The 16807-nt window shown below is 35.4% G+C and overlaps 2 protein-coding genes across 3 annotated transcripts; one reads left to right on the top strand and one right to left on the bottom strand.

The window, feature by feature from the left end:
- The first annotated feature begins 4519 nt into the window (after positions 1–4519).
- LOC132191335 (TPX2 (targeting protein for Xklp2) protein family) lies at positions 4520–8415 on the top strand. Its single transcript, XM_059606288.2, has 9 exons — positions 4520–4930; positions 5915–6140; positions 6258–6605; positions 6698–6753; positions 6852–6929; positions 7061–7142; positions 7228–7299; positions 7402–7509; positions 7635–8415. The coding sequence occupies exons 2-9, from the start codon at positions 5952–5954 to the stop codon at positions 8187–8189; spliced, it is 1488 nt and encodes a 495-aa protein (XP_059462271.2). The 5' UTR covers positions 4520–4930; positions 5915–5951; the 3' UTR covers positions 8190–8415.
- Positions 8416–8660: 245 nt separating this feature from the next.
- Positions 8661–15851, bottom strand: LOC132191333 (RNA polymerase II subunit B1 CTD phosphatase RPAP2-like protein). 2 transcript variants are annotated; one of them, XM_088511270.1, is made up of 7 exons: positions 15674–15851; positions 13560–14158; positions 12771–13451; positions 12463–12656; positions 12106–12369; positions 9605–9763; positions 8661–9107 (listed from the first exon to the last, which is right to left on the bottom strand). In XM_088511270.1, the coding sequence occupies exons 2-7, from the start codon at positions 14146–14148 to the stop codon at positions 9003–9005; spliced, it is 1992 nt and encodes a 663-aa protein (XP_088367396.1). In that variant the 5' UTR covers positions 14149–14158; positions 15674–15851; the 3' UTR covers positions 8661–9002. The 2 variants fall into 2 exon arrangements, with proteins under 2 accessions (XP_088367396.1, XP_059462270.2); XM_059606287.2 differs by having other exon boundaries at positions 13560–14161.
- Positions 15852–16807: the final 956 nt, after the last annotated feature.

Genomic DNA, 16807 nt, shown 5'->3' on the forward strand with positions numbered 1-16807 from the left:
ACCTAGCATTTCCCTTTGAAATATGCTGTTAAACTATGACCACCCATCACCCATAAAAAGTGATTTTTAATTGGGGACATTTTTTTTTTCTCCTAAAATTGAGTTAGTGGAAATTCTTCGATTTAATCTATATATAATTTTCACATACATTTTAATAATATGTAAAAATGAGATGTTTAATTAAACATACATGTGAAAATTACATACTCTAATAACATATGTCAAGTTAATAGACTTAATTGGAAAAGATTTTTCCAACTCAATTTAGAGAAAAAATTAATCAATTCGCTAGCATGTATCACTTGTGTTTAATCACATTTCCCAATTGATCTACAATTTCAAGTATTTTAATCGCTAGCATCTACCACTTATTTTTAAACATAGCCAATGATTTAGTTTGGTGTAAAATTACAATTTTACTCTCAAATTAATAAAAAAGAGTCGTTCCTTAGTGGTGAGGGCCGGGCTGTCACCCCTAAAAAAAGAGCTACTAGTTGCCCCTTAGCGATTGATTGTGACGTAAATCTACGCGTGCATATAACCGTTTTTGTCAAGCGGCTGATTATATGGAGTGTTTTAGACTTATCTAAGGGATCTTTTAAGTTACTTTTGATACCCGGCATCATTTGGTACAACTACAAATCCTAAAGACTAAATGAATAATTTTCTCAAATAAAAAAAAGGTTTGATATATACCATTAATGACCAAGTCCTTGGAATCTTCTATGAAATGATTTCACATAAAATAAATTGATTATATTATATATAAAATAAAAATAAAAAAAATTAGTAGAGGTCACAACTTGTGATGAGGAAAACAACGTTTTGATCATCTTGAGTTATAAAATAACTTTGATTAATTAAATATCATTTCTTTTATTGAAACTTGAAAGAGTAATGCTTGTCTTCAAATTTATTACATTTATTTATGAATATGGAATTCACCTATGATCTCATATTATATGTTCACAATTTAGAAAGAAGATTGATGTTATCTTTATGTAAGGTTAAGTCCTCTTCAGGTGAAGATACCATATCCGACATGCAATCAAATTTTGACAAATGAACCGTTCCATGGCCCACATCTTTCTCATTGCCATGTCTGCAAATCATTTTGCAAACTTGGCAGTTACATCTTTGAAGCCAGCCTTTCCCTTCGAGTGCAACGTACCACCCACAACATCCCGACCAAAAACAAACAATTTCTCACAAGCTGTCTTTTTTTTGTTTTTATTATTATTTTTTAATCAACAAGCTGTTTTTTTACAGCAACGGCTCTATTCCCACTCATATGTCTGCTGTCAATAATCTGAAAATATTTGTGAGCCTAACTTTTTTATAAAATTGGTTCAATAAGAGAAGATTGTCAATTTCTTATAAGCACGCTCAAGAATTTGTCCATATGCAATGTGAGATTATTCTTCAACACCCTCATTTAGTCCTTGTCACTGAGTATATAGTGTGAGCACCATTCATCTTGTGGTAGACTATACCATAAAGAAATAGAAATAAATAAACACAAAAGATTTTATGTGATTCGATCTGTGATTTACGTCTGCAAATAAAGGTCAAAAAATTACATTATACTCTTGTTACTTTAATCACTTAATTATTACTTTAACATAATTCGCACGCATCCAAAAACTTCCTCTTGTCGTGATTATGATCTATGCCACATCAATCCACAGTCTGACGCCATTTTCCCCTCAACTTCTCGAGCTTTCCACTGTCAACCCATTTTATATCTTTTTATTATCCTTCCTTCTTCTTTTCAATAGAAGTTTTGCAACCCATTTTATATTTGCAACCCAAAACCTATTTTCCTACACCAATCACTACATTTCTTTTTTATTTTCTTATATTTTCCTATAAATGGCAGGACTTTTTTTTCTTTTCTTTTTTCGAGAGGCCATGCTTACAAAAAATATATATATTATTAAAAATATTTTATAATATAACGTGACATAACATAATTTTTTAAAAAATTTAATCGTATCATATTACGTCATGTTGTAAAATTTGATAGTAAATTTAGATTTTTTTTTTTTAAAAAAAATATTTTTGGAAGGGCGTAGGATGTTTTGGCGCTCTCTTCCCATTACCAGCCACGCACGTTGTGACAGCACATGTCGAGGTTGGCCGAACGTGGAGGCCAATCATGTTGCTCGGTCGTGCCACGTCATGAGAGTAGGACAGCACCGGTGGGCACACCCACCTGTGAACCCAACACGTTCTCGAACAGTAACTTTCTGTTGGCTTTCAATCATTGGTTCATTGCATGATTGACGAACATGCCCTTGCTTATAGTGCTAATCACATCATTTCTTTTTACCTTAAGGCCCTTAATTTCTACCTTGTATTAATTCGGAGTTGGTGAGCCAAAGATGTAATTTGCTTGTGGGATTAAATATGATATGGGATTTATGACTTCATTAGTGATACACACAAGGTGGAAAGTTATTGTAAGCGAAAATTACACTTAATTATCCTTATGTTTTCTCAAATTTAAAAAGTATAAATGTTTCACCAAACTACTTGATCCTTTCACTTAGCCCCCACGGTTAAGATTTCATGTTAATTTTAAAAAGTAATGATTTGAAATTGTAAACATTTAAAGAGCCAAACAAATGAACTCAAAAAAATTTTCAAACTGACATAACAATAGTTTTTAAATTAAAAAAATGCAATTCTCTCTCTCTTGTCTGCCACTCACTCACGATCGTCGGTTTAAAATTTTTTTTGAGTTCATTTGTTTGGCTTTCTAGTACTTCTCAATTAAGAAATTATGATCTTCTTCAGTTTTTGAACAGAATAATATACAATTAGTTATATTGGAGGGTATTTTTGTCATTTCAAAAAGTAAAAAGACAAAAATATCCCTCATTAGTAAATATACACCATTAAATATTTTGATTACATGTAAATCTCTCTCTCCTGCCCTTTCTTGCTTTAAAAGAGACGTTATCCTTTTTCTCTTTAGTAATTTTGCAAATGTGATTAAAAAAACCATGAAATAATTAAATCTCTTTTGCCTATATATATATATATATTTCAAGTTTGGATAGGTTTGAGTAGGAATATTTATATTTTGCCAAAAACCTCATATATCAAGAAATAGCTAATGATAACAACTAAACCTGCAAGTCCTCTGCCTTAATTACAACAATAGGGGTTGTCGTGGGGCTACTTGTCAATATCAAAACCTTTTACTTTCAAAGAGCTTGTTTCTTTGTAAAAATTTTTCTCTCCAAGCAGGAAAATGCTTAGGGCATCAGAACTTTTAATTTGTAAATTGTTTAACCGTGTATGATTGACAAGTTAATTATTAATTAATTAAATTGACAAACTTAATTATTTATGAACTAACACTTCAGTTTATAAGAAAACTGATTGTAAAAACCAAAAATTAAAGGACAAAAATCCAAATTCCTTTGCTTTGTTGTCTGTCGGTTACATTATATTTCCTCCCTCAACATTCAAATTTCAAACCGCTAGAAGTTACGATTGATAATAGCTTAAAAGTGCATATTTTCTCTATTAAAATAAGTATTATTATAATTTATTTTATATCAATTCTTGCATTTTATATTTAAGGTACGTTTAAGATTGCAATTTTTCAAGAATAATTTGTGTGTTTTTTTTTTTTGACATGTCCGCACAAGAGGAGGAGGGAGATTCGAACTAGTGACCTCCGTTTCATTAGGCGTGGTGTCAGCCGATTGAGTTACCTCTTGGGGACAATAATCTATGGTTTAAAAGATATCGTAAAACGTAAAGCGTTTTACATTGCGATTTAAAAAACACTTAATTTAAAATAATCTATGTTTTTATTAATTTGCATTTGGCAATGCGATTTAAAAAGCACTTTATTTTATACCAATTCTTGCATTTTATATTTAGTATGCGTTTGAGGTTGCGATTTCTCAAGAATAATCTATGTTTTTAAAAAATATCGCAAAACGTAAGGCGTTTGGCATTACGATTTAAAAAACACTTAATTTAAAATAGGAAAAAATTCTACGATTTCTATAAGCAGGTTAGGGGGTGCTTATTTAAAAAAGTGTGAGTTTAAACCAAAATCACGATTTCTCATAACAAATATTTAATAAAAAAGTACTTTTTAATATATTTTACTAAACACCTTTGTGATTTTAAAAAGTAGTAATTTCAAAAACATAATTTTTAAAATTACATTTATTAAAACCACAATCTCAAACAGACCCTTAAATTGTGAAATATTGTTCGATTATTAATCGTGAGCTGAAAAGGATTTTATAATGCAAGGTATTGCCTTTGTAAAAACAAAATAAAAATTAAAATAATTAATTAATTAATTAAAAAAATAAAAATAAAAATAAAAATAAAAAAGAAAAGAAAAAAAGGAAGGTTGAATGCAATTATGCAAGCCTTAAGCAAACGTGGGCCCACAAAAAAAGAAGAAACCCTTTCATTTGCCTTAAGAAGACATCTCACGGACAGACTTGGAAAGAAGAGACAGAGAGCGCCGCGGGAGAGCAGAAAAAACATTTCACAACGGCGGTTACAGTTTATTTCACAACAACGGTTACAGTTGAAAGGCAGGGGCAGTTGAGTCATTTCAGCAACTCTTATCAATCTCTTCACTTCATTGAAAAGCTCGTCCTACTTCATGTTCTTTTCCACGCCTCTCTCTCTCTCTGATCTTTCTCTCTCGCTGTAGCTTTCAAGCTCAACTCGTCACTAGTGCTTCTAATTCAAACCACTATCAATCTTTCTTCAAACTCCACTCTGTTTCAGTCTTCTAAACCAAACAATCAAAGATTTATTCAATCTGCACCATAATTCAGGTTTGGAAAGTAGTTGATCTTTGTCTTGTTCTCCGTCTTTCTCTGAGCCTGCGAGCTTCCTATTTATAATTCAACTCCAAACACCCACAACCCAATTTTCCAAGGTACATAAGCAAACTTTTTCAACATTGCATTTCTTTGACTTTTGATGAAATGGGCTTTGAATTCTTGAAAACCTGGTTTATTTGTGCTTTAATTTCTTTATTTTTGACGTCGGAGTGTTTGATGTTGTGCTTAGTAGTATTAAGTATCTCATATCTGTGCTTTCTTTTGTCATTTAATTTCACTTGTCCTCAAGTTTGGTAAGCCTCTGCTGTTTATGATGATTTGTATTAATCCTCTGTTCGGTTGCTTAGGAAATGAAGTGCAAGAAATTCATTTGGCCGACTTGGTTTGTTTGTTTGTTTTGGTCTCTTTCTTTCTTTTCTTTTTTTTTTTCCTTTTTTTTTTTTTTTTTTCATTTTATGAAAGATTAGCATCTAGAAAAATATTATCAAAAGACCAGAAAGAGAGCTAAATCTTGAAAGAGTGTCTACCACCAAATCAAAGCATGAATATGAGATCCTTCATTGGAGCAGCAGGCATGAAGAGTGATGCTAAATCTGCTCATTGTGTTCTTATTTTGTCTGAGAATTCAGAGTTTCCCATCCTTTAGTTGAAATACACCGAATAGAGAAGTATGGTTCTTGTGAAAAATTCCCTTTAGTCATTATTGTTAACTGCACTTCTGGCCGTCTGCCTATTTTGATTTTGTGGATCTCTTAATGTCTTGTTTAATATTTGCCACCCTTATTTTTCGGGTGCGTGTCTTGCTCTGCAACCAAATGAAAAAGTAGTTTTTGGCCTAAACGAATTCGAGCTTGTCTCTGCAACCCAATGGAGCTTTACTCAGTTTTCATGTTAATATTTTTGCAATTGAAAAATGACAAAATACCGAAAGGGGTGTAATTCTCAGAAGAAAATATAGGAAAATTTGGATTTTCTAGTCTGTAATTTATCTGGTGTTATTTCCAATACTAGTTCATGTGATTGAGTGGATTGAGTGAAGTGTTTTTGGGCCTAATTGGGGGCATTGATTGGTTCTGCAGAAATTCTTCTTTCCTTTCTGTAAGCATCAGTCACACAATGGAGTCTGAAAATGGGGTTTCTTTGGAGGATGAGAGTTGTGTTATTGTCAAAAACTATGTGGAAGAATCAGTTGGTAACAGTGAAGTTCCCACCATGAATGGAATATCTGAAGGCTTTAATTCCTCTGAAGTTGTAGTTAAGGCCTCTACAACTGTTGCTACAAGTAAAAATTCAAAATCTATAAAGGTTCTGCACAAAGAATTTCCTCACTTGAGCTGATTCTTGATGATTAATAATTGCATGTGTTTAGGTATGCATCTAGTTATTAATATTTTGGGGCCTGATTTGTCTTTGTGTGGCCAGGAACCAAGAGTTTTGAATGGTGGTTCTCCAAAGAACAATAAACTGGCCAAGGACAAAGCCAATCTGAAAACCACAACTCCATTTTCTCGAAACCAGAGGTCGATCCTTACTCAGAGTGTTTCCTTCCCGGAGAAAGGAGTCCGGGCTGATGTTATGAACAAGAGCATTGATGCGTATCCATTGAAAAGAGACGCCAAAGATGCTCAAAGAAATGGGACTAAATCCCACTCAAATCATCCCAATAGGCATGCATCCACTGGAGTCCACTCAAAGGAAGCAAATACAATTGGTGGAGCTTCTGGTTGGCCAACTTCTTTAGCATCCACACCTAGCATTAGACGCTCTGTGGTAATTTTTTTTCTCTTTTCAATCTTTCATGTCAGTAAATACCTCCATTTATTACCATACTTCATGCTCAAGTGTGTTCTTGCTTGTATCAGCTTGGGAAGTCTGGTTCTTTGAAGGCAACTAGTAACTGTCCAGCTGAGGCATCCCAGTGAGTCTCAAAGATAATGTTGCATTACAGATTTTGGCAGAGGCCTTTATATTTTTCTCCTGAATAAGTTCTCATGAGGTGATATGATGTAACTGCAGATTGGTTAATCAAAATTCAGATCCTATGAAAGCAGCACTGTTGGTGAAAGAGGATGAGGATGCCCGTTCCACTACTTCGTATGATCCTTGATCAGCATTTTTCTTTTTCATTTGTCACAAATATAATTAGTCATTATTTCTCATCTCTTTCTCTTCAGTATCTATATTCTCCTTGGTATTACATTGATGTTCTTGTAATATTCTTTCAGAAGTGGTACTCCTCATGAGCTGAGGAGCAGCGGTTCAAGATTTTCCTCCAGGTTGGAAGAACGAGCTGAAAAACGCAAGGAGGTTGTTGATGCACTTGATCTGTATCTTTGTTAAAAAATTTATCCTGCATGCATAACACTGATAACTTGTGCTTTTTCTTGGCCAGTTCTTTTCAAAGATAGAAGAGAAGATACAAGCAAAAGAAGCAGAAAGAACCAACTTGCAAGCAAAATCCAAGGTGTTGGGATAGCATTTTTATGCACTTGGGAGATATTTACTTTGATTAATTGTTTCTTCTTTTTGAGCTTCCAATTTTATATTTGTTCTGGGTATCTTGCAGGAAAGCCAGGAGGCAGAGATCAAGCAACTGAGAAAGAACCTGACATTTAAGGCTACACCCATGCCAAGTTTCTATAAAGAGCCTCCTCCAAGAATTGAAATAAAGAAGGTACTCTCTTCTATTTATTTGGCAACTGTAACAGAGTTTGATGCTTGAAATGGGCTAGAGAAACCTAATCTTTCTTCTTCCCACCCTGCTTCATGCACCTGACCTTTCGTACATAATTGATCTAGATTCCGACCACACGTGCAATATCTCCAAAGCTTGGAAGGCAGAAGAGCTCTGTGACTGCAAAAAACAACTCTTTAGAAGGTGATGTTCCTTGTGCTAGCCCACGTTCGAACCTTTCTCCAAAGCTCATGAAGAGCAAGAATTCCATTGCTGCAAACGATTCTTCAGAAGGCGAGGGGTCTTATCGTAGCCCGCATCTTAACCGTGAACAGAACAATTCAAGCAAAGGATTGCGGGCAGAATCTAACAAAAATGTTGTTGCTTCGAAGAAGCCAATTAGAAAGTCGCAACTCGGACTTCAATCTCAGGAAGTTGCAGTCACCAAGACTGAAAGAAAGCCTGCTAAGCCTAAACCAGAGCCACCAGGAGAAGAAACCCAAAACCAGAAAGCATGTAGTGCAGAAAATGAAGAAAGCCAGAACCAGTCCCTGTGTCTTTCGGAATACAAAGATGAGATAGACCTAGTGCCTACAATGGATACTGCCCAGAACAATGCACCGGTTTTGAATTCACCTGCCCCTGAGATTATGCCTCATGAAGTTACCGTTGGAGGTTAAAGACATACTTCTTGGAACTTTATTTATAGGTTTGAAAGTTTTTAAAGTTTTTAAAGTTTTCATTAAACTTATCAAAAGAAAGAGAGTTCCTGGTCTTGTGAATACAGTGGTTGTGAGTAAATCATGTAAGTTGAATACTGTTATCCACAGCTTATGGAAGTGTTTGCCTAAGTGATCACCATGGCTTTCATCTTTTATAGGCAATTTATGATAAATCTGTTTTATTTTTTCTTGTTTTGCATGGATCAGGGCATCAAATCCTTGTCTCTTATGGATCAAAGCATCAAAGGACTGAATTTAGCAGTTAAGCAGGATTGAATTTTCTTTCAAACTCGTGGTTATCCACATTTCCTCTCATGATGGAGACAGGAGCAGCTTCCCATTTCAGTTTTATCTGAAAATTGTTTAGGAACTGTTTCCACAAGCATTTGTTGGAAGCAATCATTCAATTTCATTTGAAAACCATAGGCAGACTCCAACTGGAAAACTTTCATAAAGAGAGGCCGAGATATTCAAGCACTATCTTGACAGTCAAGTAATATACAAATGATAAACATCTAAAGCTTTCCGCAAAGACAAGTAGTACTCAATGTAGCATTTCCTTCCCTATATTGTGGATGTACAATGAAGTTCCAAAATTTAACTTTACTACTGCAGATTGTTTGGAACCAGGGTGTCAAAGTTTCAGAGTCGATTGCATGGCTAAACAAAACTTTCCACAGTAATTAAAACAAAACTTAAAGCTGACCCCATAAACCAATAGATATAAACCAATAGATAATATGTGCACTTGTAGTTGCCATTTCTTTTCCATCAAGCTCCACTCTGAGATGAGAAATGAGGAGCTCTGCCAAGTGGAATCATGAGATCCTTCATAATCTCATATTCTTCAACACTTATTTGGGCACCATCCAACACCTATTTACTCAACAACAAAACCAGAAGTCAAGTTAAAACTTTTCTTACTCAAATGACATTGAAATTGTAAAAATTAGATCCCATACTAACATGATTAAAGTATATAGCTATCTTATCAATCTTTACGTCCCAGAGTTACCCCTTTGCAAAATTAGGCAGTCAGCACCCCTATGACTCAATTTTTTCACATTCACCATCACATATTTCTTCCATTGTCCACCATTTAATTCCAGCCTCATAAGCTGATTCAATCTCTTTGAACATGAGTTGATCAGCAATTATTCCTCTTTGATAATAAATAAAACAAAATTATAGCATAAATAATAAACATAGTTCAAAATCCACTAATTGCAACAGCATAATTCTACCTTCACACAATACCTAAACTGCAAAGTTAACACACTTTTTCTGCCATGCTTAATGTACCGCTATCTAGAATTTCCAATCATAAGTTAAACGTATAAGATGATAAGACAGAACATGGTAGACGGTCTAACCTTCGGCAACAACATCCTCCTATTAGTCATGTGTGGTGTAAGTGCAGGGATCCTACAAACAGAGAGAGCTTCAATAAACAGAAGAACAATCACTTGCCACTGTTTCGATCTGAAAGCTGGAAGTGCGTCCGTAAAAGTCATTGTATCCAACAAGCGCCCCTGCATAAGAACTTCTTAGTAATGGTTCACCAGTCAAAAAAAAATCATCTAATGGTTGGATGATACACTATATTATGAAAAGAAAAGAATGAAAAATATCATGTTAAAAATATAGTACATTGTCCCTTCATAACCCTCACATCTTGTCATCTCATGGTTAATGTAGGGTTTATTGAGATAATGACACAAGTACTTTTATTGCTTAGAAAAGGGAAAAGATAGACCCAAGCATGACCAAGAAAAAGAGGCAAAGAACAAGCCAAACATAGTATAAACATAATATCAAAGAGGAAAATACTTTCCTAATAGGAAATGCAGATACAAATTATTCATGGAAGTGGTAATTGAGAATGGAAAAGGTGAAAACTTTTTCAAAACCTAACTGATTTCATGTCATAAGTGAATTACATCCTCCCTTAAGTTTTTGATAAGTGGCTTTTATCTTATATGCCTACCATGCAATATGAATATATTTTATAGTCATTCAACAGCACTAGAAAACCGTATTCTCATGGCTAAAATAACAACTGATCAGAAATCTCCAATTTTTTGGAAGCGGGTATTGGTCATGGAAGAAAGATAGAAAACTAAAAGGATTACAGAGGAAACAGTGCTTTTGCAAAAATCAAATTTAGCCCTCGACATGCAAAAAGAATCTTGAAATACAAATGTAACTAATTCACCTAGAAATTAGATTGCTCGAGACTTGCTCATGATTCTCCAAAAAATAATATCATGATATTGGTATTAGTGCTATTCAGGGACAGGTTAACAACCTAGGCTCAAAAGCCCAACAATGAGCCATCTAGAAAACCTTATAATGCCAAGTTCAAAGAATTAAAAAGACTTCAAACACCAGACTTGGTACTTCTCTTTTTGTTATCATAGGATTTTATAATAGAAGGAGCGGCTCCCCTCCTGTTAGAAAGCCTCCCATAGCCTCCCATTATAGTATAGATGGAGAGCACATGTCCAAGACAAGATCCAATGATCATTCTTTAGCCACATCCCTTCCACTAAATAAAGCTAAACTAACGATGTAAGCAAGTTAGCATATTGAAGTTCTGCATCGGGAGATTCCTCTTCTCAGAGGAGAGGAAGGGCAACTAGGCTATGGTGGAGAGGAAGTGCAACCAGGCTATTCTGTTGATTCTTCTCCAAACAGGAACACCGATGAAAGCTACTACCGGAAGAAAATAAATCTTAGGCAGTTGATGAAAGCCAAAGTGCTGAGAGTTCTTGAAGGCCACCTTTCACATGATACACAGATAGAGAGTGCACATGATTCACTGCCCCACAGTGACATAATTTTGCAACTCCATAAGTGGCTTACAATGGAGCTTCTTTCCATGGATTGTTTCTTCCTCCGTCAAAGTGAAATAAAACTGTACCTATTATATTGCTTCTTCCGCACTTTTAAGTGGCATTTACACTATGTTTAACAGTAACAGTTTAACAGTGTGATAGAAGCAGTAAATAGAAGGAAGGGGGAATGGAAAGGAAAGGGGAGGGAAGTAAAAGGTCTGCTCCTTTGAGGTATTTGATTGCTTGAGAGAAGATTAGGAGGAAAAATGTATTTTCAGTGCCTCAGTGGCTTCTCTATCCTCTTTCTTCCGCTGCCTCCCTAATTTGGTAGGAAACAAAACAGTGGGTCCACTGTGGAGGGATGGGTATTGACTCCGTGGATCTTGAAACCGTTCTGTCTAGTTTGGTGGATGAGATTGTGCATTCCTGTTTTAGTTTATTGCTTCCTTCTATGGTTACCCGAAGCGGATTCTCCTGCTCCTCGACAACTTGCTTGGTAAAGCTTCTCTCTTGCTCTCTTGACAAGAGGACGATTTCAGGCTGACAGACGTTACTTAGCGTCACTTGGATTTTTAGTACTTGACATGTCGCATATCCACTCAAAAAGGGGAGCAAATGGGAGGTATTTAATGGGAGGGGAGCTGCTCCCTATAATAGATACCTCATCTATAAGAGAAATAAGGAATAATATACTCAACAACTACTTTGAATACAGGTAAATAACACAAAACCCAAAAAGAAAAAAGAAAAAAAAAAGAGGGGGGGGGGGGGGGGGGGGGGGTGGTGGGTTTGGTGAAAGTAAAACATAGAATGTATAAATTATATCTTTCTAAGAGTGAGGAAGATATTTTATTTTAAAGTCTTAGATATCCAAATGTCTTATTTTTCCCCTCCTTTCTTTCTTTCCTTCTTTCTTTTCTCCTTTGAATAACCCAAATTAGCATTTAGTTTCTTTAATTAATGTTAAGGAGGTGCAAGACTCTTCATTTCATAATCCATCATTGCTGAAACAAAACAGAAAGGTTCAAAATAAATACCATTCCTTGCTCCAAAGTAGATATTGGTGTTGGCAGTCTTAGATCAGCAACTAGTCCAGGCAAAGCCCGAGCAAGACAACCAGCAAGAGTTTGCTTGATTTCAGAAGAACGACCATCTGCCAAGACAATCTTACAGGGGTACACCTTCCCATTAACAGATAGATAATCTTCATGAAAACTTTCATCTCTTCCATATATATAAGCCAAAGAAGATGACGTTATCCATGCAAAGAGAGCCATCCACATTGTAGCAAAAGGTGATAACTGAATGACAGCAAGGTTGTATCTAGTAAAACATAAATTTAAAATAGAGAAATAAAAATCACTGCGGTCTTGGTTTAAACAGAAAAAACTTACAGCCAAACTGAAACCTTCTGGTGGAGCATCATACCATGAATCTTCAGGCTCAAATAAATCAGAATATGCAGTCTCAGGGTTTCTTGGCCACTTTAAAGGAGCTGATTCTGGTTCCAGCATATCAACATCCTCCTCAGATTCCCCTTCAGCTAAATCACTTTGATGTGACAATATAATAATTCCAGCTTCGGACACTGGATATTGAATGTGAGAGAACACGGGAAAAGAAAAAAGTTAGTAATTCAGTTAAGCCATCTAAATAAAAAATTAGTTCAATAACACAAACTTAAGAGCATACAATAATATACCGGCATCAGTGGCATCAGATTCTCCAGAAGCAACAGCCTCTGCTGCCTGGCTCAATGCCTTTGCACAAGCTTCTGCAGATACAAACCATAACATTTCTTCATCATCTCCCACACTTGTACCACCTAATTTTTCAGGAAATTTTTTGCTTTCCATGTTTCTAACCTCAAAAAGATTTCCAAACCCAATGCCATCGACTTTCTCATCAGCCCAGGTAACAGTGCAACTAGGTTTCTTTCTACCTGAAGGTTTAAGACAGGATTTGAGCAAGGTTCCATTTGATTTAGCTGCTTTCTCAACATGGGCTTCCTCTTCTGCTTCTGCAGTACTTGCATTGGGACCAGTTGTGCAGGGATTAGAAGCTGAAGGCACCTCCAGGATGCTATGATTATCTTTGCGGACTATTTTACTCTTTTCCCCTCTTGATCCTCTTGATTTCCTTTCAGAATCATTCTTTGTGGGAACAGATGGTTTTTCAAATATGGTGACTTGATCCCCTGAGTCCTCACAACTGACTTTTCCCTTTGGTTCCTTTGATTTAGTGTGGGAAGCAGTCTTTGTTGAACCTGGTGGCACTTTTGAGACACTATATTCATCTTTAGTAATTATGGTACTCATGAAGTCCATCTCATTAACAAGCAAGCCTTTTTCACTACTCAACTTGGTATGTTTAGCTTTGGACCCTGCAACATACAATCCAAGCTCATTTTCATGCTAAAAATTAGTTTCCCACTTTTCTCAGCAACTTAAGCGAGAGTAAGATTCTCTAACATACAACTTAAAGTTCATACCTTCTTTAATATTTTTCGAAGGTGAAGGCTTGGAACTACGATCTCTCTGAGGCACATAACCTTCAATCGCATTTGATGGACCAATCCACGGCTCCAAAGAAACTTCCCCATCCTTGGTTTCTGTTTTCTCCTGAATCTTCAAGCCAGACAATCCTAAATCCCCATTCTTCCCCAAGTCATCCCCACAATCCAAACTCAAGTTTCCAAATAACCTCAAAACCTCATTAAGTTTATCCAAATTCAAAATTAAGCCTCTCTCATCTTGCAAGCTCTTAGTAAACACTTGGCTATTAACAACACAACTGGAAGAGCAATACATGTTCGTCTCCTGTAGATCATAAACCTTGTGTTCCTTCAAGGAAATGTGATAACGGCCCTTCCGAGCGTGATCAGACAGCAGGGAATTGCGGCAAAGAGGGTAACCACAGATGTTTGCAATCGAACGCTCAGTAACAACATCTTCATAGTCGCTGCGCGACAGCAGAGATCCAGCAGCCAAAAGCTGGTTTTCGTCTTGGATGCCTTCAAGGAGGGAAAGCTGCAGTTTGTAAATAGCATCTTTCGCAGAGATTGGTTGATCCCTTTCCATTGGAGAAGATCTTCTGAAGCAATGATCAAGTTAAGAGGAATTTTAAGGTAACCCAAAAATTTCAAAACAGATTTGCAAATCCTCAAATACACAACAAACAGTAGAGGAACTATCATAAAAGTAACAACTTTCAAGCAATTTTGGTAAGCCTTTAGATACCAAAAGAGCCGATATTCTTTCTTATTTTCCATTCAAAAAGCACATATGTGCAAAAGGAAAATATGTTCACTCATATTAAACTATGTAGTCCTCTTTCCTTCCAACATTCTATCAAAGTTCAAACATAATCAATCAATAATCAAACCTACAACTAACTAAAAGCAGACAAAGCGGATAAAGTGCATGAAAACACACACACACACACACTAATAAAAACTATAAACCCAAAAAAGAAAGGATTTTATAGTCACAAAAAAGAAAACCCTAAGGGCACATTTGGTACACGAAATGGCTATTCCATTGGAAAAATGAATAGCTATTATTATGAATGAAAGAAGCTGGAATGGAATAGCTATTCCTTTCTATTAGTTTGATTGTAACACTAGAATAGAACCTTGAATATGCATTTTATTGTTTGGTACAATGCAATATGCTGGTAAATGGAATTGTATTATAATCAAATTTCCTAAAACACCCTTTTATACAATTCTAATTTACATTTTGTGGACTTTTTTTCTTATATTATTTTCACCATGTTCAATTTCTTTATTTTGGCTTTAGACTGCCAAATCGAACAACTTCATTGGATCTTCCTTTATAATTTCACATAGACCATCACTTCCAACTTTCTAAGTCTTTGCAAGCAGTTCCTGTTGTAGGTGCTTTTACCAGATAAATACCTAAAAATCCAATTATTTTCAATCCCTAATCTCTTCAATCTTTCAAGAACCTTTGACAAATTCACTATTAACACCAAACAAAAGTGAGGGGCAACAACTAATGAGCTTAATAACTGCGGGTCTACTCAAACCCAATGTTTCACAAGCTTGAATTTTCAAAGCCATTATCCCATTATCATATTCAAAAATCTCTTTCAACAACCTTGACAAATTCACTATTTAACACCAACAATCAAAAGTGAGGGGCAACAACTAATGAGCTTAATAACTGTGGGTCTACTCAGACCCAAACTCTCAAAAAATGGTTCACTCATTAATGGGATTGAGCGGCAGGAATTTGGTTAAAGACCGCGCAACACCTTTCTCACTACCAATCGCGGAGAGTAAAATTTTGAAGAAATTGAGGGGAGTTCTTACTTATGTGCAAATAATGAAAGAACACATCTTGGGTTTCAGTCTTTCAAGAACCTTGACAAACTCACAACTAACACCGCCAAATCAAAACTGAGGAGCAACAACTGGAAGTACTTCGTTAGAGAGAGAGGAAAAAAAAAAAAGTTGTAATTTCTATGAAATTGGTTTCTGGCAGAAGAAAGCATGTGGGTCATTCAAATATTTCCACACAGAGCTGAGCTGAAAGCCAAAAACCATGAAATTTACAAGTTACAATTGAGGGGTTTTCTTACCAAGGATAGACTTTTCAGTGGTTTACGTCCCCTAAGAGCTCAAGCCGATCCAACAGCGTCGAAACCTAGGGTTCGCTAACTGGAATATGGCAAAGCGGGGCCGATCCAATTGGGTAGAGAGAGAGAGAGAGGGATAATTGGAAGAGGGACGAGAGAGATACGGGCGGTGTTGTATTCCAAGAGGCAAGGTTTTGGGAGGAATACTTATTTAAACTAAAAAATTGAGAATAGATATTTACGTTACGTGTAATAGCTCCTTCCTTCCAAGTTCCAAGACAGAAAAATAAAATTAATTAAATAGATAAATAATAATAGCTCCTTCCAAGAATAACCGAATGAAATTGTTATTCATGTTACCAAACCTGCCTTTCCTCACCTACTTTCTTTTTTGGGATTGCAGTTTTAATAAGTGCGACATAGAGATGTTTGGTAAAATATATTAAAAAATATTTTTTTATCAAATATTTGTTATGTAAAATTGTGATTTTGATTTAAATTTGCATTTTTGATTTTTAAATTATAATGTCAAACGTCTTATGCTTTACGATATCTTTTAAAAACGTAAATTATTCTTACAAAATCGCAATTCTAAACACACCCTACAAAAATTGCGTTGAAAAAGTGGGCCAGCACTTTTGGCCTGGTTCCCACACATGTGCTTGCTTCTTGGAAGTAAAGGCTTCATTGTTGCTCATGCCCACAAGGATTATTGCCGAAGGGGCCCAAAGGGACTTTTAGGTACAGGAACCTAGATAGCCATTTGTTTCTTTTCCAATCACTAAATTTGCATCTCAAAATGTTTTTTTTTTAATTTATTTTTTTATTTTTTTATAACATGTCCGCGGGAAAGAAAATAGGAGATGGAGATTTAAACTGGTAACATCTACTTTATGAGGCGTGATCTCCAACCGTATGAGCTACCCTTGAAGACTGCATCTCAAAGTTAAATATGCATAAGGCCGATCGGAATTTTTGGATGATTATTTTATACTATTAAATTGCAGTTGAAAGTATTTGCCCATGACTCTCTTTGACAAATACAAATACCCATTTCATTTTATATAATCCACTTTGAGAATTCTTTTTTTTTTTTAAACAACCAATGTAAGACAACAAAGAAAATGGTTGATTAAT

This window comes from Corylus avellana, chromosome 10, assembly GCF_965113065.1.
Source record: "Corylus avellana chromosome 10, dhCorAvel1.hap1.2, whole genome shotgun sequence".
Classification (NCBI taxonomy): Eukaryota; Viridiplantae; Streptophyta; class Magnoliopsida; order Fagales; family Betulaceae; genus Corylus; species Corylus avellana.

Bases quoted from the DNA above. Each gene is read 5' to 3' on its own strand.
- LOC132191335 (XM_059606288.2), top strand. From the start codon at position 5,952: ATGGAGTCTGAAAATGGGGTTTCTTTGGAGGATGAGAGTTGTGTTATT. The intron at 6,141-6,257 runs GTTCTGCACAAA...TTGTGTGGCCAG, and splicing joins AAAATTCAAAATCTATAAAG to GAACCAAGAGTTTTGAATGG. The intron at 7,510-7,634 runs GTACTCTCTTCT...TAATTGATCTAG, and splicing joins CAAGAATTGAAATAAAGAAG to ATTCCGACCACACGTGCAAT.
- LOC132191333 (XM_088511270.1), bottom strand. From the start codon at position 14,148: ATGGAAAGGGATCAACCAATCTCTGCGAAAGATGCTATTTACAAACTG. The intron at 12,657-12,770 runs GTATATTATTGT...TTCAATATCCAG, and splicing joins ATCTGATGCCACTGATGCCG to TGTCCGAAGCTGGAATTATT. The intron at 9,764-12,105 runs GTATTTATTTTG...GTTCTTATGCAG, and splicing joins CTACTTTGGAGCAAGGAATG to GGGCGCTTGTTGGATACAAT.